Source organism: Physella acuta, unplaced genomic scaffold, assembly GCF_028476545.2.
Source record: "Physella acuta isolate Inbredline_101_S28 unplaced genomic scaffold, ASM2847654v3 ptg000046l, whole genome shotgun sequence".
Lineage (NCBI taxonomy): Eukaryota > Metazoa > Mollusca > Gastropoda > Physidae > Physella > Physella acuta.
Genome location: NW_026731566.1, coordinates 143,818 through 160,026, shown reverse-complemented (window position 1 = coordinate 160,026; position 16,209 = coordinate 143,818). Strand labels below are relative to the sequence as shown.

The 16,209-nt window shown below is 31.6% G+C and overlaps 1 protein-coding gene across 3 annotated transcripts in view; it reads left to right on the top strand.

Moving 5' to 3' along the window:
• LOC131944404 (uncharacterized) overlaps positions 1 to 16,209 on the top strand; it is a 168,141-nt gene that overhangs the window by 147,064 nt on the left and 4,868 nt on the right. Inside the window, exons 11-26 of one of the 3 annotated variants that reach the window (XM_059304993.1) lie at positions 118 to 258; positions 708 to 773; positions 1,423 to 1,566; positions 1,792 to 1,863; positions 3,189 to 3,372; positions 4,969 to 5,074; positions 5,587 to 5,640; positions 9,076 to 9,228; positions 10,068 to 10,295; positions 10,916 to 11,095; positions 11,863 to 11,988; positions 12,493 to 12,645; positions 12,921 to 13,003; positions 13,516 to 13,656; positions 14,150 to 14,296; positions 15,019 to 15,234. In XM_059304993.1, coding sequence (XP_059160976.1) covers positions 118 to 258; positions 708 to 773; positions 1,423 to 1,566; positions 1,792 to 1,863; positions 3,189 to 3,372; positions 4,969 to 5,074; positions 5,587 to 5,640; positions 9,076 to 9,228; positions 10,068 to 10,295; positions 10,916 to 11,095; positions 11,863 to 11,988; positions 12,493 to 12,645; positions 12,921 to 13,003; positions 13,516 to 13,656; positions 14,150 to 14,296; positions 15,019 to 15,234 — 2,194 coding nt within the window. Of the gene's footprint in view, positions 1 to 117; positions 259 to 707; positions 774 to 1,422; positions 1,567 to 1,791; positions 1,864 to 3,188; positions 3,373 to 4,353; positions 4,469 to 4,968; positions 5,075 to 5,586; positions 5,641 to 9,075; positions 9,229 to 10,067; positions 10,296 to 10,915; positions 11,096 to 11,862; positions 11,989 to 12,492; positions 12,646 to 12,920; positions 13,004 to 13,515; positions 13,657 to 14,149; positions 14,297 to 15,018; positions 15,235 to 16,209 lie in introns of all 3 variants that reach the window. The other 2 variants (XM_059305009.1, XM_059305000.1) reach the window with 2 other exon arrangements.

Sequence of the window (16,209 nt, the reverse complement as noted above, 5' to 3'; positions counted from 1 at the left end):
TGATGAGATTAAGTTATATATGGCATATAAATCAATCATATATTTTAGAGACTTTTTGATGCTCAGGATATGGTCCAATTCTATAATATAAATCTTTTTATCCCAACACATTTTTAGGAGACTTTCAGAAGTTAAAGATATGGTCAGATTCCCAAACCTGACTGGGACCCACAACCTGAAAGAGTTAATCTTAGACAGAGCAAACCTGGTTGCTATACCTGATGAAATATGTACTACACAAAAAAATCTCATATGTTTGTAAGCTCTGATTGTGTATATATTTATGTTTTTGTTTTGTTTTTTTGTTTATGTACAGATAAGTTTTCAATTTCAGTATTTATTTTTTGAATTGGCAAAGAAATTTTTTAAGTTTTGATTTTTTATTAACATTTCATAATTATATTTTAGTGTTTTGTCTTAATAAAAGTTTTTAAGTGAAAATATTTTTTAACAAAAGAGTCTTAACCTTTTAGTAAAGTGCCTTTTAAAGAGTGTTTTTTTGTTGTGAGATTTATTTAAAGTTTAAAATTGTTTATGCACTGAACAAAGCAACCGAACTTTATGTGCACTTTTGTAAAATTTAACAATCATTTTTTGTAGTTTGATTTATGTCTGTTTTTAATTAAACACAGGTTTAAAAAAAGGTTTTGTTTTGTCAAAGGAAGAAATTAGCAATTTTAATGTTTTTCATACTTGTTTCTTTATAGTGATGTCCATTCTAACGCAATTCAGACATTTCCCAACATGTCTGAGTGCAGCTCTCTAGCCACGCTGTAAGTTTGACAAGTATTTACTTTTATTTTTTGTTGACTAAATTTGCTCTATTTTATGCTGTTGTTATATTTTACAATTAGCTAAAGGGAGTTACAAAATGAAATTAATTCCCAACTTCAAAATTTATTTCTATTATAAAAAAAAATTTCATTCTACTTCATAAAATTCATGTTTCCACACAAATTGAGGTCATGATTATTTTTAAAATCAAAATAACTGCTAGTAGCATATGAAGAGTTTATGTTCAAAATGCAATATATCCAAAATTTTGGTTTTGAGAAAATCGCACTTTTCTCCTACACAAAGCCATTGTACAATATGCTAAAACTGTTTTTCAAAAATAGAAATAAAATAAAAATTTTGCGCTGTGAAGATTAAAATTAAGTTTTCCTAATAGTAACTGAGTAGCTTTACAATATGGGCTCGTTATCTCATTTTTTTCAAAAATGGCGCTTATCGCATTTTGAAAATAAACTCTTCATATAAATAAAGATATTTCAATTTAACAAATCCTTTTTAATGGTTTAGAGGGAAAAGGCAACTTGCTTCTTCAATAATAAAATTATTTATCAGAAACATAAGATTAAAAATAGGAAAGAAATTATAAGAAAAGTGTATTATGCTGTTGTACTATGGACTTTATTACAGAAACATGGGCAACAATCGACTTGTCTCCTTAGCTGGACAGCCATTCAAAGGTCTTGAGAATTTGATTGATCTGACGCTTGAAATAAATGACATTGAATTCATCCCAGAGGATGCTTTTGTTGGTTTGGTTAAGCTGGATTACTTGTGAGTAAATTTTTAAAAATTCATTTTGATTTGGAAAAAATAACTTTAATATTGTTAATGGCTTTTGGTTTCTTTTAAATTATTATAGATTAGTTTTTTATGGTTTTTTTTACTTACAATTATAGTTAAATTCATTTTATTTTTTATGATTAATAAATAAAAATACACAATTTAAATAATTACGTTTTTAAATATTATTTCAACTGGCATAACTTTTTTATTCAGAAACCTGGCAAACAATCGAATAAGTGCTATACACCCTAAAGCATTCCTGCCATTTACCAAGTTGAGAATATTGTAAGTTTATCACAATACTTGTCAAGTGTGTGATAGCTTTATACTTTACATTTATTTATATACCCATAATTATTTCTTTATGCATTAAAATTTCTTATAATTTTCTGATGCTACGGTGCATGGAGTAATACAAACTATTTCCCTTTTTGACAAATATAATTTTCATAATGCGTACAAATATATGATGTTAAAGAACCTGTAAACAGTAAATACAATTGGCTGCCAATTTTATGGTAAAATTAAAGTGAGTATTATAAGCCATTTGTAAAAAAAAAAAAACAGGCAAAGCAAAATTGCTACTTGGTACATGCCCTTACCCTTATCCTCCATAACTGAGATACTAGCAGAAAAAATCCTGATGGAAACTATTGTCTGGCCTGTAAATTATATACTAACCATTTATTCAAATCTCAAACTTTTTTCCAATTCAAACATGACACTAACCCAGACCTTCATTTTATCCCTATCAGCAATACTGGTAGAAAAAAAAAAATGTCATGAGAATGCAGTGGTGTAGCCAGGATCGTCTAAAGGGGGGGGGTCCAATTTTTTACCCGGGGACAAACTTTCGATTTGCACCCCACCCCTCAAACTTTTGTTTTGCACCCCACCCCTCAAACTTTTGTTTTGCACCCCCCCCCCCCAAGCTTTCAATTTGCACCCCCACCCCTCAAACGTTCATTTTGCCCCCCCCCCCCTTCAAACTTTCGATTTGCACTCCCCCCCCCCCCCTCAAACTTATGATTTGCACCCCCCCCCCCCGTCATACTTTATATATATACCGAGGGGTCTATGGGGGGGGGGAAGGAGTTATGACCCCCACTAAACCCCCCCCCCCCCTCCTGCCTACGCCACTGTGAGAATGTGTTGTCCTCCCAGGAATTTTTATCAGAATCATTTATTCTAACCCTCAAAAATAATTTTCCAATACCTAACCCTACTTCCACCTAGAGACAAAGGGGATGGTGCTGTCAAATGATAGAGAGTTTGACTGGTACCTGAAAGTCTTGAATTCTGATCTCAGGCTTGAGCCCATTGCTCTGCTGACCACCCTATCCCTCCGGGGTCACTGAAACAGGTGAACTCTACTTCAACTGCCCTTTGGAAAGGGTACTTTTTTTTTACCCAGAGACCAACCCAAATCATAATTTTATAACTGTCAGCAATACTGACTGGAAAAAAATTCTAGGATCTGTTTTCTGCATTGTCTACCAGTTTTTTTTTGTTTTTTTTTTTTGTTTTTTTTTTTTTTTGTTTTTTTTTTTTACATAGAAAAAACTATTCCTTAATGATTCTAAAAACCTTTTCCATCCAACCCACACCAGAAACCTGGCCAACAACCACCTCCACTACCTGCCCACTGAAGGCCTCACCCAGCTGGAGAACCTCAAGGTGTTCAACAACCGCGACCTGACAGAATTTCCAGCCAAAGAAAAGTTCCCCAATGTGAACATGTTCTCGCTGGCGTATGCTTACCACTGCTGCGACTTCATCGACTCACAGCCTGAGGTGAGTAGTTTGTAGACATCAGGCGCTTCATTACTCATCAATAACTTGTATACAGTTAGGTTGTTTAAGTTCTTAATTAACTAGAACTTTGGGTATTAGATCTACACCAGGGAATATTTTTATGCTATTATTTATTTTTTATCTATAAAGGATTTTATAACCATAACAAAGTTGGTTTAAAAAATATTTTACACTAACTGCTGAATTATAAAATATTTTCCATTGTTGTTGCTACTAGAAATATTTATTTTAAATCGGTCAAGATAATATATTGGTTTATCTATTTTCGTAAAAAAAAAATATCTAAGATATAAAAATATAATTTAATTTGTCTTGTTGCTCAATGCAAGGTAGATAACCATGATAATAAATATTTTTTAAAAGATTGAATATTATTTCCCTTTTGTTCCTGCAAACTCAGTCCTATTAAAAAATTAATGCTTTTAACCCCTTGCTTTTAAATTAAGCTTCAGCTTGAACATTATAAATTGTGCAATTTTTTCACAATATAGCAAAAACAATAATCAAATTGGCTTTTTTTTTTAAATTGTTATAATTAATATACTGTTGATACCCAAGTCAAAAGTTTAGATAAACAAATCTTTTTATTTCGCTAATTACCTTTTCTGCTAGATCACAGATATTAATTTTAAAATATATATGAGTTGTTAAGTTAAATTCTAATGCAATATTTTTTTATACCCATTGTAGTTATTTTAATAACGTTAGCCATTGATAAAACGTGTACAATTATTTAATCAGTGTAAGGTTATTTTTAGTCTAATAATGCATCATATATGTAATTTCCCCTTTATAAAAAGAATTAAAATCTTTCACACAGTTTAAGATTATTTCATTACCTTTTTATAAATAAATTACTTTTTAAATAATTCATGCTTGATTTAAATTACTATTTTCCAACGCAAACCCATTTTTTAAATGCTTTATTCCGAACCCTTTGCTTTCCTACCTGACTTGCAGCAAATTTATTTGGATATGGTAAGAGAGCAAGTATTTTGGATGGGGTCTGGACAGAACCAGCAAAAAATTTTGCAAACACTAGAAAACCACTCTCGCTTATGGGAATCTATGTATGGTAAGAACGCCAGCACAAGATTCATGTTTCCTCACAAATATCCTATCTTTTCAAAATGCTGGTACATTTTGCTAAATTAAAATTTTTAAAAATGTAATAATTTATTTATTTTTAAAAATTTACTATGAAATAAAAATTTTATTTAAAAAACTAAAAGCATTTTTAACAAAATATGTTAGGAGTTAAAAAATTATGTATGGCATTTTGAAAGTTTATTCTTTTTAAATGTTTAAATTACACTGTATTTTTGTTTCTGTAATTATTTTTGTTTCCAGCTCTTTATTTATACTTAATTTGCATGGCATTTTGAAAATATATTTTTCAATATTTTCATTGTATTTATATTTATATTGCTAATTTTTTACTTGTTTCAGTAATAATTGTTTTTGCATTTTTATTTCTTCATTGTATTTTCCACCGCCTGGTCTTAAATGTTTTTGCATCCCGTCGTTTTGAAAATGGCTTCACCTTGCTGCTGTGTAACAAACTGCAAAATGTAGGCCAGTAAGCACAGTCACAATGAAGTTATCAACGTTGTTGATTTAGATAAAAATGCATCTGATCAGTTGGATAATATGCATGATGACCAAGCTAGAGAGTTTTTAAGTAAGTTTGAAAACGATTTTTGTAACTTTAATTTATGGTCCATTAAAGTTAAACTTCTGTTTGATTAGATAAAGCTGGTGTAACCTCCCCTAAACTTACTGGTATATAATCTAATATAACAATATGGGTTGGGATAACACTTCCAGAGTAATCCGGCTATAGAAATACAGAAGCTTGTGACATAACCATTCCTTATGCCAAAACACATGAAGGCAAGTCTTGGAATAAGCTGCTTTAAAAAAGTATTTTATAAAATTATCAAATTCTTCTAGATTGGAAATATCCTACAGTCCCCATAAATCGCTCATAATTTTGAAAGAAACCGGTGCTTAAGATCTTATTCCTATTTATGAAATTTCATCCACCTTACTGAAATGATATTCAAGTTATGCTAATAAAAAAAAATAAGTAATCAAGAAAAAGATTTATTTCTACAAAAGTATAACCATTTTAGACAATACCACATGTTCATAATCACCCTCTTTGTAACCATATGTTTGTCATATTTGTAGAGTATGTTGAAATTCATGGTGAAATTTCTTCTAAACTTATGGAAGAATATTTTGGTGAGACCTGCACAAACATAAAAACTAATTTCCCCCACCCCCACACATCTACAGCACACAGTGGTTCTACTTTACCACTGTATTCACTCTCTTCCCCCACCCCCACCACCTCACATCTACAGCACACAGTGGCCTTACTACTGTATTCACTCTCTTCCCCCACCCCCACCACCTCACCTCACATCTACGGCACTCAGTGGTTCTAATTTACCACTGTATTCACTCTCTTCCCACACCCTCACCTTACATCTACGGCACTCAGTGGTTCTACTTTACCACTGTATTCACTCTCTTCCTCCCAAAATCCCATTTCTTTTACACAATCAAAAACACGCCCACCCTATTAACTAACAATCCCAGCCCCCTTCCTGTATTTACTAGGATCAGAGTATTGTATTTATATGGTCCATTAGAACCTTGTAATACTATGTAATAGGGTGACCCGTCAAAAGAGCGCACGACAAAAGAGCGCCGACATAAGAGCGCCGACATAAGAGCGCAGCCAATTAAAAAAAACACATGTTGTATGCTAAACGAATATGACATTGTTAACACTTGTTTTAATTAAACAATCGGCGGTACGATAAAACGACGTGTTTATTTATATATTATGGTTATGAATGCAGTTTGAAAATATTTCTAACCCAAGTAACATGGAGAAGATCGAAACACAGAAATGGAAGGTTATTATATTGGTCGAAGGCTACAGATGTCGAATGACAGTGAAGATGCTGCTTGCCTTTAGTTTTGTTCCTGTAAATGATGTCTGTATTACATTCGAGCATTTGGTAGAAGCTAGCCCTGCAGAAATTATGCCACTGGTAGATTATTGGGAGGCAAAGGAAAAACCGTCGAGGTGACCCGCGCTTCGCTCTTGCTATTTGGAATGTCTATAATCGTGTCGCTGAAAATCTACCCCGTACAAACAACTAAGTCGGGGCATGACATCGCGCATTCCAACAAACGGTAGATTGCAATAATCCTTCCATTTTTAAATTGATCAACCAGTTTCGTCTGGAACAAGATCACATCGAAATCTAACTGGAACGTCATCTGGCTGGAGTTAATCAACCAGAAGCTTCAAATAACAAATATGTTCTGCTGAACCGAAGATTGCAGGCAATTGCTTCAACCTATGCTATGCTAATGATTCAATGAAGGACTACCTACGAGGTATAGCCCACAACTTAGCAATATAAATGCAATTATAAAGAAACGTTTTATTAATTTGAACTTACTTTCATTTTGTTACATTTCATTTCAGTTTATATTCTCACTTTAGGCCTAACATTTAAAATCTTTGTCGGTGTTATTAGATTGCGTTTTGAATAATTGACGTCACTATGATTATATCTGATTTTTTAGTTAAAGAAACTAAACAATTAGTTTTTTAATGAAACAATAAAGAGTTAACATCAAACAATGCCTTCTAATCTGAGTTAATTTTCTTGTTTTTATTTATTAAATATGGTTTTTCGATCTTTAGTTTGCGCTCTTATGTTGGCGCTCTTTTGTCGGGAAATTAGTGCGCTCTTATGTCGGCGCTCTTATGTCGGCGCTCTTATGTCGGCGCTCTTTTGTCGGCAAATTAGTGCGCTCTTATGTCGGCGCTCTTATGTCGGCGCTCTTTTGTCTGCGCTCTTATGTCGGCGCTCTTTTGACGGGGTGCCTGTAATAGTATGTATTTTACACTAACGCACACCATTATCTTTTTTTAAAGCACTGCCTACCTAGCTGCACTGAAATGTATATTCTATTGTTTTGTTTTCTTCTATTTTTTTACTCACTTTAATTATATCTTAATATAAACATGTTCATGATACTTTAAGAAGTATTTCTTACACTTTAAAAAAAAATGTTATAAACTATATACAAAAAAATTTAGATCTTCTGTGAAACCTTACATCAATAATGACATTAAGATGATGCTTTTTTTAGTATTGTGAAACTATTTCTCTTCTTTTATTTCTTCTGTTAATGTTTTAGTGTATATTCTGCACATTTTGAACATGATTTAGATAAGGTTTGCACAGCTTGTTTCCTTATTTTCAGTTCGCCTAAATTTTTAAACTGCAGCAGTAAAATTGTGTTTCCCCAGTACTTTTCTGGCATTAGTTTTAATTCAGATATGTATTACTCCATAGACAGTTTCTTGTACTTCTCATTTTAATAAAACTATTATAAGAAAAATTATAATCAAATAAGTTATTTGAGATATGTGGTTATTTTTCTCCCACCATCTGACATTGAATTATAAAAGGGTGGTTTTTTAATGTTGATTTAAAATCATTTTGTAATTTGGGGTTGAGCTGACTTGTATTTTACAACTAACCAGATCAATTTCACACTCCATTGTTGAATGCCATATAGCAAAGTAGCCTGGACTATGGTTAACCACCATGTAGCAATCATTTATTTATTTCTTATCACTAAAAAAATAAAACTTGTAAATTTTATTTCATTTGATATTAAATACAATATTTTTCTTTCTTATAGTTACCCTTTCTCTGTAGTTGAAATATAGTAATGTAATAAATAGTTGTTAAATAACAATGTTCATTATTTTAAGTATTAAATACTTTAAATGTATTATTACAACATTTTCTTTAGTTCTAAAAATATAATTACCTGCTGCAGTTTAAAAACTTGGATTCCTAACTAGTTTATTTCACAACTATTTTGTCAACAGCCTTTTTTGTTTTTCTGTTTCTTCTTTATGCATGAACTGTTTTTAGTGTTTAAATATCTTATTACTGAGAGTAACATAAATAAATAATTTCATTTCTGTAAGTTTTCATTAGCTATGTTTTATTACAATGCAATGGATTAAAATGCGTAAAGAAAAATTATTTTTATTCGTCACTTTTCAACAAACACCATGTCAGTAATTTGCAATATAACTAATTTAAAAAATGTGTGGATAAAACCTTGATTTAACAGAAAAAAACTATTGATATTAAAAACATCCTTATGACCAAAACTATGTGATTTAGAAGGAAATATGATATTCGAAGAAAATAAAGCCTAAGAATTTTAGAAGCCTGAAATAAGATTTTAGCATACTTGTTGCACAATTCCGACATGTAGTGCAAACTGACACAACAAAAATTGAATGTGATGACTTTGCTTGGTTTATTACTAGATCATAAGGGAGGCTTTAGTTAAAACAATACCTAATTAGAGTAAATTTTAACTAACATTCAGTTAGATCTCTTACTTTATACTTCTTTATAGAATAAACATTTTAACTGTGGAATAAATATTGTAAATAATATTATTAATTTAAATTATTGATTAGCAAAGGGTTAAAATACAAAAATTTCTCTTAATTGTATAAACATCTTAACAGAAATTTTTTTAAAAATTTTTTTGTTAAAAGTAAAATAGACAAAATGCTAATTCAATTTAATGAATTGTGTGAATTTTGTTTTTCAGACAACTTGACTAAAGCACACAACAATAAGTATCAGCAACTTTTAACAAATGACTTTGATATTACTGATTTCCCGCTCAGTGGATCTGACGATAAAAATGTAATTGACAACTATGTTATCAGTAAAGCTGCAATCTCTTGTAAGCCTATGCCAGGTAAGGAAATTTTAAACTTTTTAATATAATGTTTGATCATTAATCACATAACTATTATCCCTTTTACACTATTTGTAGCCAGAAGTAAGGTTATATTTTATATACATAGTTATATTTTTTAGTTATTTTTAAAAAGACCTGTTTTAAAAGAAAGAAAAAAGATAATAATTTTATAAAAATGTAATTACCTGTTAGTGTTGTTAGCTGTAAACAATTTGTGGATGATTCATGTGTTTTTCTTTTTGCACAGCCAAATTTCTGCATTTTCTCTTCTAGGCATTCATCCTTTGCGTTACATTTTATTCTTTTATGACATGCACTTGATCATTGTTATTGTGCAGATTCAAAATTTTGACTTATTAAGTTGAAAATTTATATTCATTTGGCTAAAATAACCTCAACATTCATTTGCAATTAGAATTAGTAAAATTTATTACCAATGTGTCTTTTTATTGTTTTTTTAATACTACTAATATTACACTATTTTAAACCTTTGGTATTAAATTTTTAATTATCATAATATTAATATTATTACTAATTGATTATTCATTATTATTTCCATATTAAATTATTTATTACTCATAATATCATTTTTACCTATTGTTATTTAATCGCATTTACTACTGATATTACTGATAGAAGCGATTTAATATCTTCTCATTTGTTAACATATTTATTTATCTATTCCCAATTAGCATTTTAGAACTAGCATGCAATTTTAAAATGTTTCTTTGTTAAAAGTTGGTATTTATTTAATTTATTCCCAATTTGTATTTCAAAATTAATTGATCTTGTGGTTTTAACTAACTGTTGCTTGATACTTTTTTTTTCTCCCCCAGGACCCTTCATGCCCTGTGATGACCTGTTTGGGTGGTGGTCTCTCAGATGTGGTGTCTGGTTTGTCTTCATGTTGGCACTGCTGGGCAATGGTGTGGTGTTCTTTGTGTCTGTCACCAGCAGATCCAAGATGGACGTCCCCAGGTTCCTGATTTGTAATTTAGCCATGGCTGACTTTTTCATGGGTGTTTATCTGGGGATTCTTGCCATTATTGATGCTTCAACTCTAGGTAAGAGGAGACTACTCTCATTCAGTTTCAGAATATGATAATAGTTTATCTGTACACATTATACAAAACATGTTTCAATCAATAGCCAAGAGCTAAGGGTTAGGGGAAAATGAGTTATCATTTGCAAAAGGGCTCACTGTACGATGCACATATATCTTGATTTTCTTTATGAGCTCCTGCTAATTTCTTCTTGATTAAGCTGCATATTTGGTTTGTAATTTGTTCTTATGTTTTGTCTTGTGTCTTGTATCTACATTGTTGGATAATTTTTATATTGACTTCTCCTCTTCTTCATCATGTGAGCCCAGTGGGCATAGAAAAAAAAAAATTAAAAATTTTGGTAAACATATAATGCTGCAGCAAATGAGAAAAAATGCAGAAGACAAAACTATGTACTAATTAAATATATTATTAACTTTTATTAGAATTTGGAAGGGGGGGTATTTTGTAGAATTATTTATGTGGTTGTTTGATTTTTATGACAATTTGAGGGGTGGGGGTCAAAATTGAAGTAAAGACGTAAATCAATTGGTATTTATTTCCACCCTATATATAAATTACAAGATGTAAGTTTCACCCTATAATTTCCTTACAAAAATAACATTAAAAATCTCCTACAGGTCAGTTTAAAAAGTACGGCATCCAGTGGCAGATGAGTGCAGGGTGTCTGGTGGCGGGGGTGCTGGGTGTTTTGTCCAGTGAGCTCAGTGTCTTCACACTGACCGTCATCACGCTGGAGAGGTTCTACGCCATCACCCACGCCATGCAGCTCAACAAAAGGCTTTCACTGAAGCATGCTGGTAGGTTTGGTGCCAAGTCATTCTCAAATTTTAATGGCAGTCTCTTATTTAAAATCATCCAATCTTGTGTGTCATTTAATCTATCAAGTTTTAATGGCAAGCTCATCTTTCAAATCTTCCAAATCTGAATGGTTAACTAATCCTTATGGTAATCAAAGATAGATGGTCAGCTAATCCTTATGGTAATCAAAGATAGATGGTCAGCTAATCCTTATGGTAATCAAAGATAGATGGTCAGCTAATCCTTATGGTAATCAAAGATAGATGGTCAGCTAATCCTTATGGTAATTAAAGATAGATGGTCAGCTAATCCTTATGGTAATCAAGAATTGATGGTCAGCTGATGTTACATTTATGTTTTATCATGTTCTTTTAGTCATCATCAAATTTTGATTGTCATTTAATCTTGACACTCATTAAATTACATTATATTATGGAATCAGCTAATCTCGGCTGGTTTATGTTGACAGTTGTTAGATCTTGTAATGGGAATTTCATAAGAACAAACTTATCTCTAAGATTGTGTAAACTCTGCCAGAAGCAACCCAGTTTTACTGGCCAAATTATAGAAAATTAATATAATGTTGTCAATTAAAAACATTGTGACATTTAAAAATTATGGTGTATAAATGCATTTAAAAAATGTAAAATACTGCAATTACCTGTTGTTTTGTGTGTGACCATAACTTCAGATATTAACCATCACAAAACTACAACTAACATTAATGAAACAAATTGGTCATTTAATTATTTGTTTTGTATTATAGGCTGCATCATGCTGGGAGGGTGGATATGGAGCTTTGGGCTGGCACTTTTGCCTCTGTTTGGAATCAGTGACTACAGGAAGTTTGCCGTCTGCTTGCCCTTTGAAATAGAAGATGTCATCTCCAAAAGTGAGAGCAAAATAATTTTTTTTATATTTTGTTTTGGGTGATTTCTCTACAATATTTATAATATAATGCATTTGGTAGTTTGTCAATTATTTCATCATTCACTCATCAGCCATCTAAAAGGTCTGTGTTGAAGAGATTAAGTTTGGCAAGAAACTCATGTTGGATGCTCATGGAAATACACCTGTTAATTAGTTAATTAACCCTTTACAAAATCTTAACTGATGTCCATTAGATCAATGCAATAATCAATTTTCACTGGCTCAGTTTATACTCTTGATAATGTTTATAGAATGCTAACAAACAGTAAACTACTAGTAGGTTTTTTTAATTGAAAGTTATAATTTTAATTATGATTTGCTTTTAAAAATGTTTTTGTTCCTTTAGTTTTCATACATTTTGGTAAATTGAGTTATTTATTATTTTAATGACTTATGCATTGTTAGAATTTAGTAGCAGTTTTAATATAGTTTAATTGAAAACTAATTCCCTTTTTTGTGTGTCTAGGTTATGTCTGCTTCATAATGGTGTTCAATGGCATCTCGTTTTTCATCATCCTGAGCTGTTACCTTATCATGTACATCAGCATCAGGGATTCTCAAGCCTGGAACTCAAATGACACTAGGGTGGCTAAAAGAATGGCTTTACTTGTCTTTACAGGTACACAAACTTCACTAAAAGGGATGTCTGGTTTTAGGGTCTAAAGTCTGAAAATTGAAACAAAGAGTTGATCTATGTTAGCTGATTGCTTGGTCATGGTTTATTTTGAATTTCTGAAATGTCTAATTGTTAGTTGTAGTCCATAATTTTTAAGAATTTTTAGGAATGTTGGAAAATTTTAATTTTTAAGGCAGTATTTTGTAAGAAAGTCTACGGGAAAAATTTTGTTTAAACATTTAAACATCATATTTCCACATAAACTTGTAATGTTTCAGATTTTCTGTGCTGGGCGCCAATTGCTTTCCTCTCTCTGGCAGCAGCTTTTGGCAAAAACTTAATTCACTTGAACGAGGCTAAGGTAACTAGGAGTTTCTAATGGTTCATTTTTAATTAATTATATAAAAAAGCTAAAAATTTAAAAATATTTCTAAAACCTATAATTATTTTTTGTAATTTAATGTTAGCCAAATAAATATATTATTTATTATATTATTTATATTTAATAATAAAGGCCAGTTTAAAATATATATTTAATGGAATTTTATTTACAATACATTTGATCACATTCACAATCAAATTTTAATTATTTTTTTAAATGGATTAAAATTAAAATAAGCTTGTATTCTCATTTAAATAATTGGACTTTGATTTACATATTTATTTTATTCAAGTTATCAGATGGAATTTAAATTTAAATAAGAGACCTACTCTTTAAAAAATCATTTTGAGTTTCGCAGGCAATAAATGCAGCTGTTTAGTTTGTATTTTGTATTGATCAAAATGTTGTGAGGTGTGCTATGTATTTTTTACCATTGTAGTTGTAGCAATAAATGATATCAACTCCTAAAATGGTCACTGATGTGCTTATAGGTGCTGACCATCTTCATCCTGCCCCTGAACAGCTGTGCCAACCCATTTCTCTACGCCTTCTTCACCAAGCAGTTTAAAAAAGATTGTGTTTTGCTGTGTCGACGACTTGAAGATTCCTCAATAGCCAGGCATTTCTCACAGGTATCTACTAGAATATTAAAGGCTGTCTAAAATGGGGGATGAGAACATGTTACTATAAGAAGACGATACAGGCAATAATTGTCACAACAAGTAGTCGCACATCATAAAAAAAAACGAGACCTTTCCTATGGAAACCCCCTATGGTAAAAATAAAACAATGCCTATAATGTTACAAGAAAAGTTATAAACTATGACAGGTATTTTGAATTGACTTAAAACATCTTATCTAAGAAATATTACATATAGCTGTAATACCACTTGCTTACAGCATTAACAGTTGTAAGTACTTTGACTATTTCATTGCCATAAGGTTATGTTTATGTTATCTAAAGAAAATTCCACATGATACACTTGTTAGTCCACTACTGCTTGGGGTACCTTTCTACATAATGTTCCACATAATACACTGTTTGGGGGAGCTTTGTAATTTAGGTTCTACAATGTACACTTTGAGAACCTCTGTTTGAGCTGAGTTTTTTCCTGACCTGTGCAGGCCAGTCAGCGCCATGTATCGTTGTCATGGAAACACCAGCGCAGACCTTCAGCTCTACACAGCCTGATGGGGGAGGGCAAGTCCAATAACAGCCAGAATATCTCCTCTGGGGGGAACAGCTATGGACTGGTCAACTACAACTCAGAGGTAAGTCAGCTTTGTATTATATAGTTTCATTTCCTTTCTTAGATGGGATATGAAAGTAGCACTTGTTTGATTATTTTCTTTTTTTAATGCAGTATAAAAATATCACTAGTTTGATTGTTTTGTTGCCTCTTAGATTCTCTAGGAAATAGCACTAGTTTGATTGTTTTATTGCCTCTTAGATTCTCTAAGAAAAAAACTAGTTTGCATTCTATTCTTTTTTAGATTCAATATGAAAATAGCACTAGTTTAATTGTTTTTTTAACTCCTTATATCCAAACAGAAAAAAGAAATATAGTTTTATTACATTCTTTTCTTTCTTGGATTCAGAAATAATAGCACTAATTTGATTGATTTCTTTCATTTCTTAGATTAAATAAGAAAATAGCACTAGTTTGTTTTATTAACTTTCTTAGATTAAATAAGAAAATAGCACTTTTTTTCCTTTCATTTCTTAGATTAAATAAGAAAATAGCACTAGTTTGTTTTATTAACTTTCTTAGATTAAATAAGAAAATAGCACTTTTTTTCCTTTCATTTCTTAGATTAAATAAGAAAATAGCACTAGTTTGTTTTATTAACTTTCTTAGATTAAATAAGAAATTAGCACTGTTTTTTTTCCTTTCATTTCTTAGATTAAATAAGAAAATAGCACTAGTTTGTTTTATTAACTTTCTTAGATTAAATAAGAAAAAAGCACAAGTTTTTATTCTTTCATTTCTTAGATAAGTTCTGGCAACAACAAAGACATCAGGAAAGAATCCATGAAATGTGAGAAATATGTCAGCACCTACCCAGGTAGAAACTGCCAGTCACGAGCAGTCATCAGTCACAACGGTTACGCTTACAAGTACAGGCCGTGTTCAGGTGTGGAGGACGACTACTACGTGAAGAATGGGGATGTAAGCAGGTGTAAGGAGAGTATGATAGATGAGGCTCAGGTAAGTGCTTGGTGTTTAAATCATCGGGATATGTTAGATGTAAGGTGTGGAAAAATCATGGAGGAAAAATCTAAAGTTGTAACATATTGACTTAAATTATGGGGGGGGGGGGAGTGGTGGTGGGTCTAAGAGAAGGATGACTCTGGTGGTGAAGGCATAAGTGGAGGAGAGAGGGCTATTTTGGTGGCGGGTGGTTAAATGTCTGGTGCTTTGGGGACATTTTTTTCTCTGCCTTTTTTAAAAACTTAATATTTTTGTATAACTCAATCCAACTTTTTGTGTGTATGCATATATACATACACACACACACCACACTTTCTTTTTTATTCAAAATGTATTTGTCAGATAAATATATTCACATGTGAAGGCATTAGTCTTACATTGCCACAAGTGAAGACATTTGTCTTACATTGTCACAAGTGAAGACATTTGTCTTACATTGCCACAAGTGAAGACATTTGTCTTACATTGTCACAAGTGAAGACATTTGTCTTACATTGCCACAAGTGAAGACATTTGTCTTACATTGTCACAAGTGAAGACATTTGTCTTACATTGCCACAAGTGAAGACATTTGTGTTACATTGTCACAAGTGAAGACATATGTCTTACATTGCCACAAGTGAAGACATTTGTCTTACATTGCCACAAGTGAAGACATTTGTCTTACATTGCCACAAATGACGACATTTATCTCACATTGCCACAAGTGAAGACATTTGTCTTACATTGCCACAAATGAAGACATTTGTCTCACATTGCCACAAGTGAAGACATTTGTCTTACATTGCCACAAGTGAAGACATTTGTCTTACATTGCCACAAGTGAAGACATTTGTCTTACATTGCCACAAGTGAAGACATTTGTCTCACATTGCCACAAGTGAAGACATTTGTCTTACATTGTCACAAGTGAAGACATTTGTCTTACATTGCCACAAGTGAAGACATTTGTCTTACATTGCCACAAGTGAA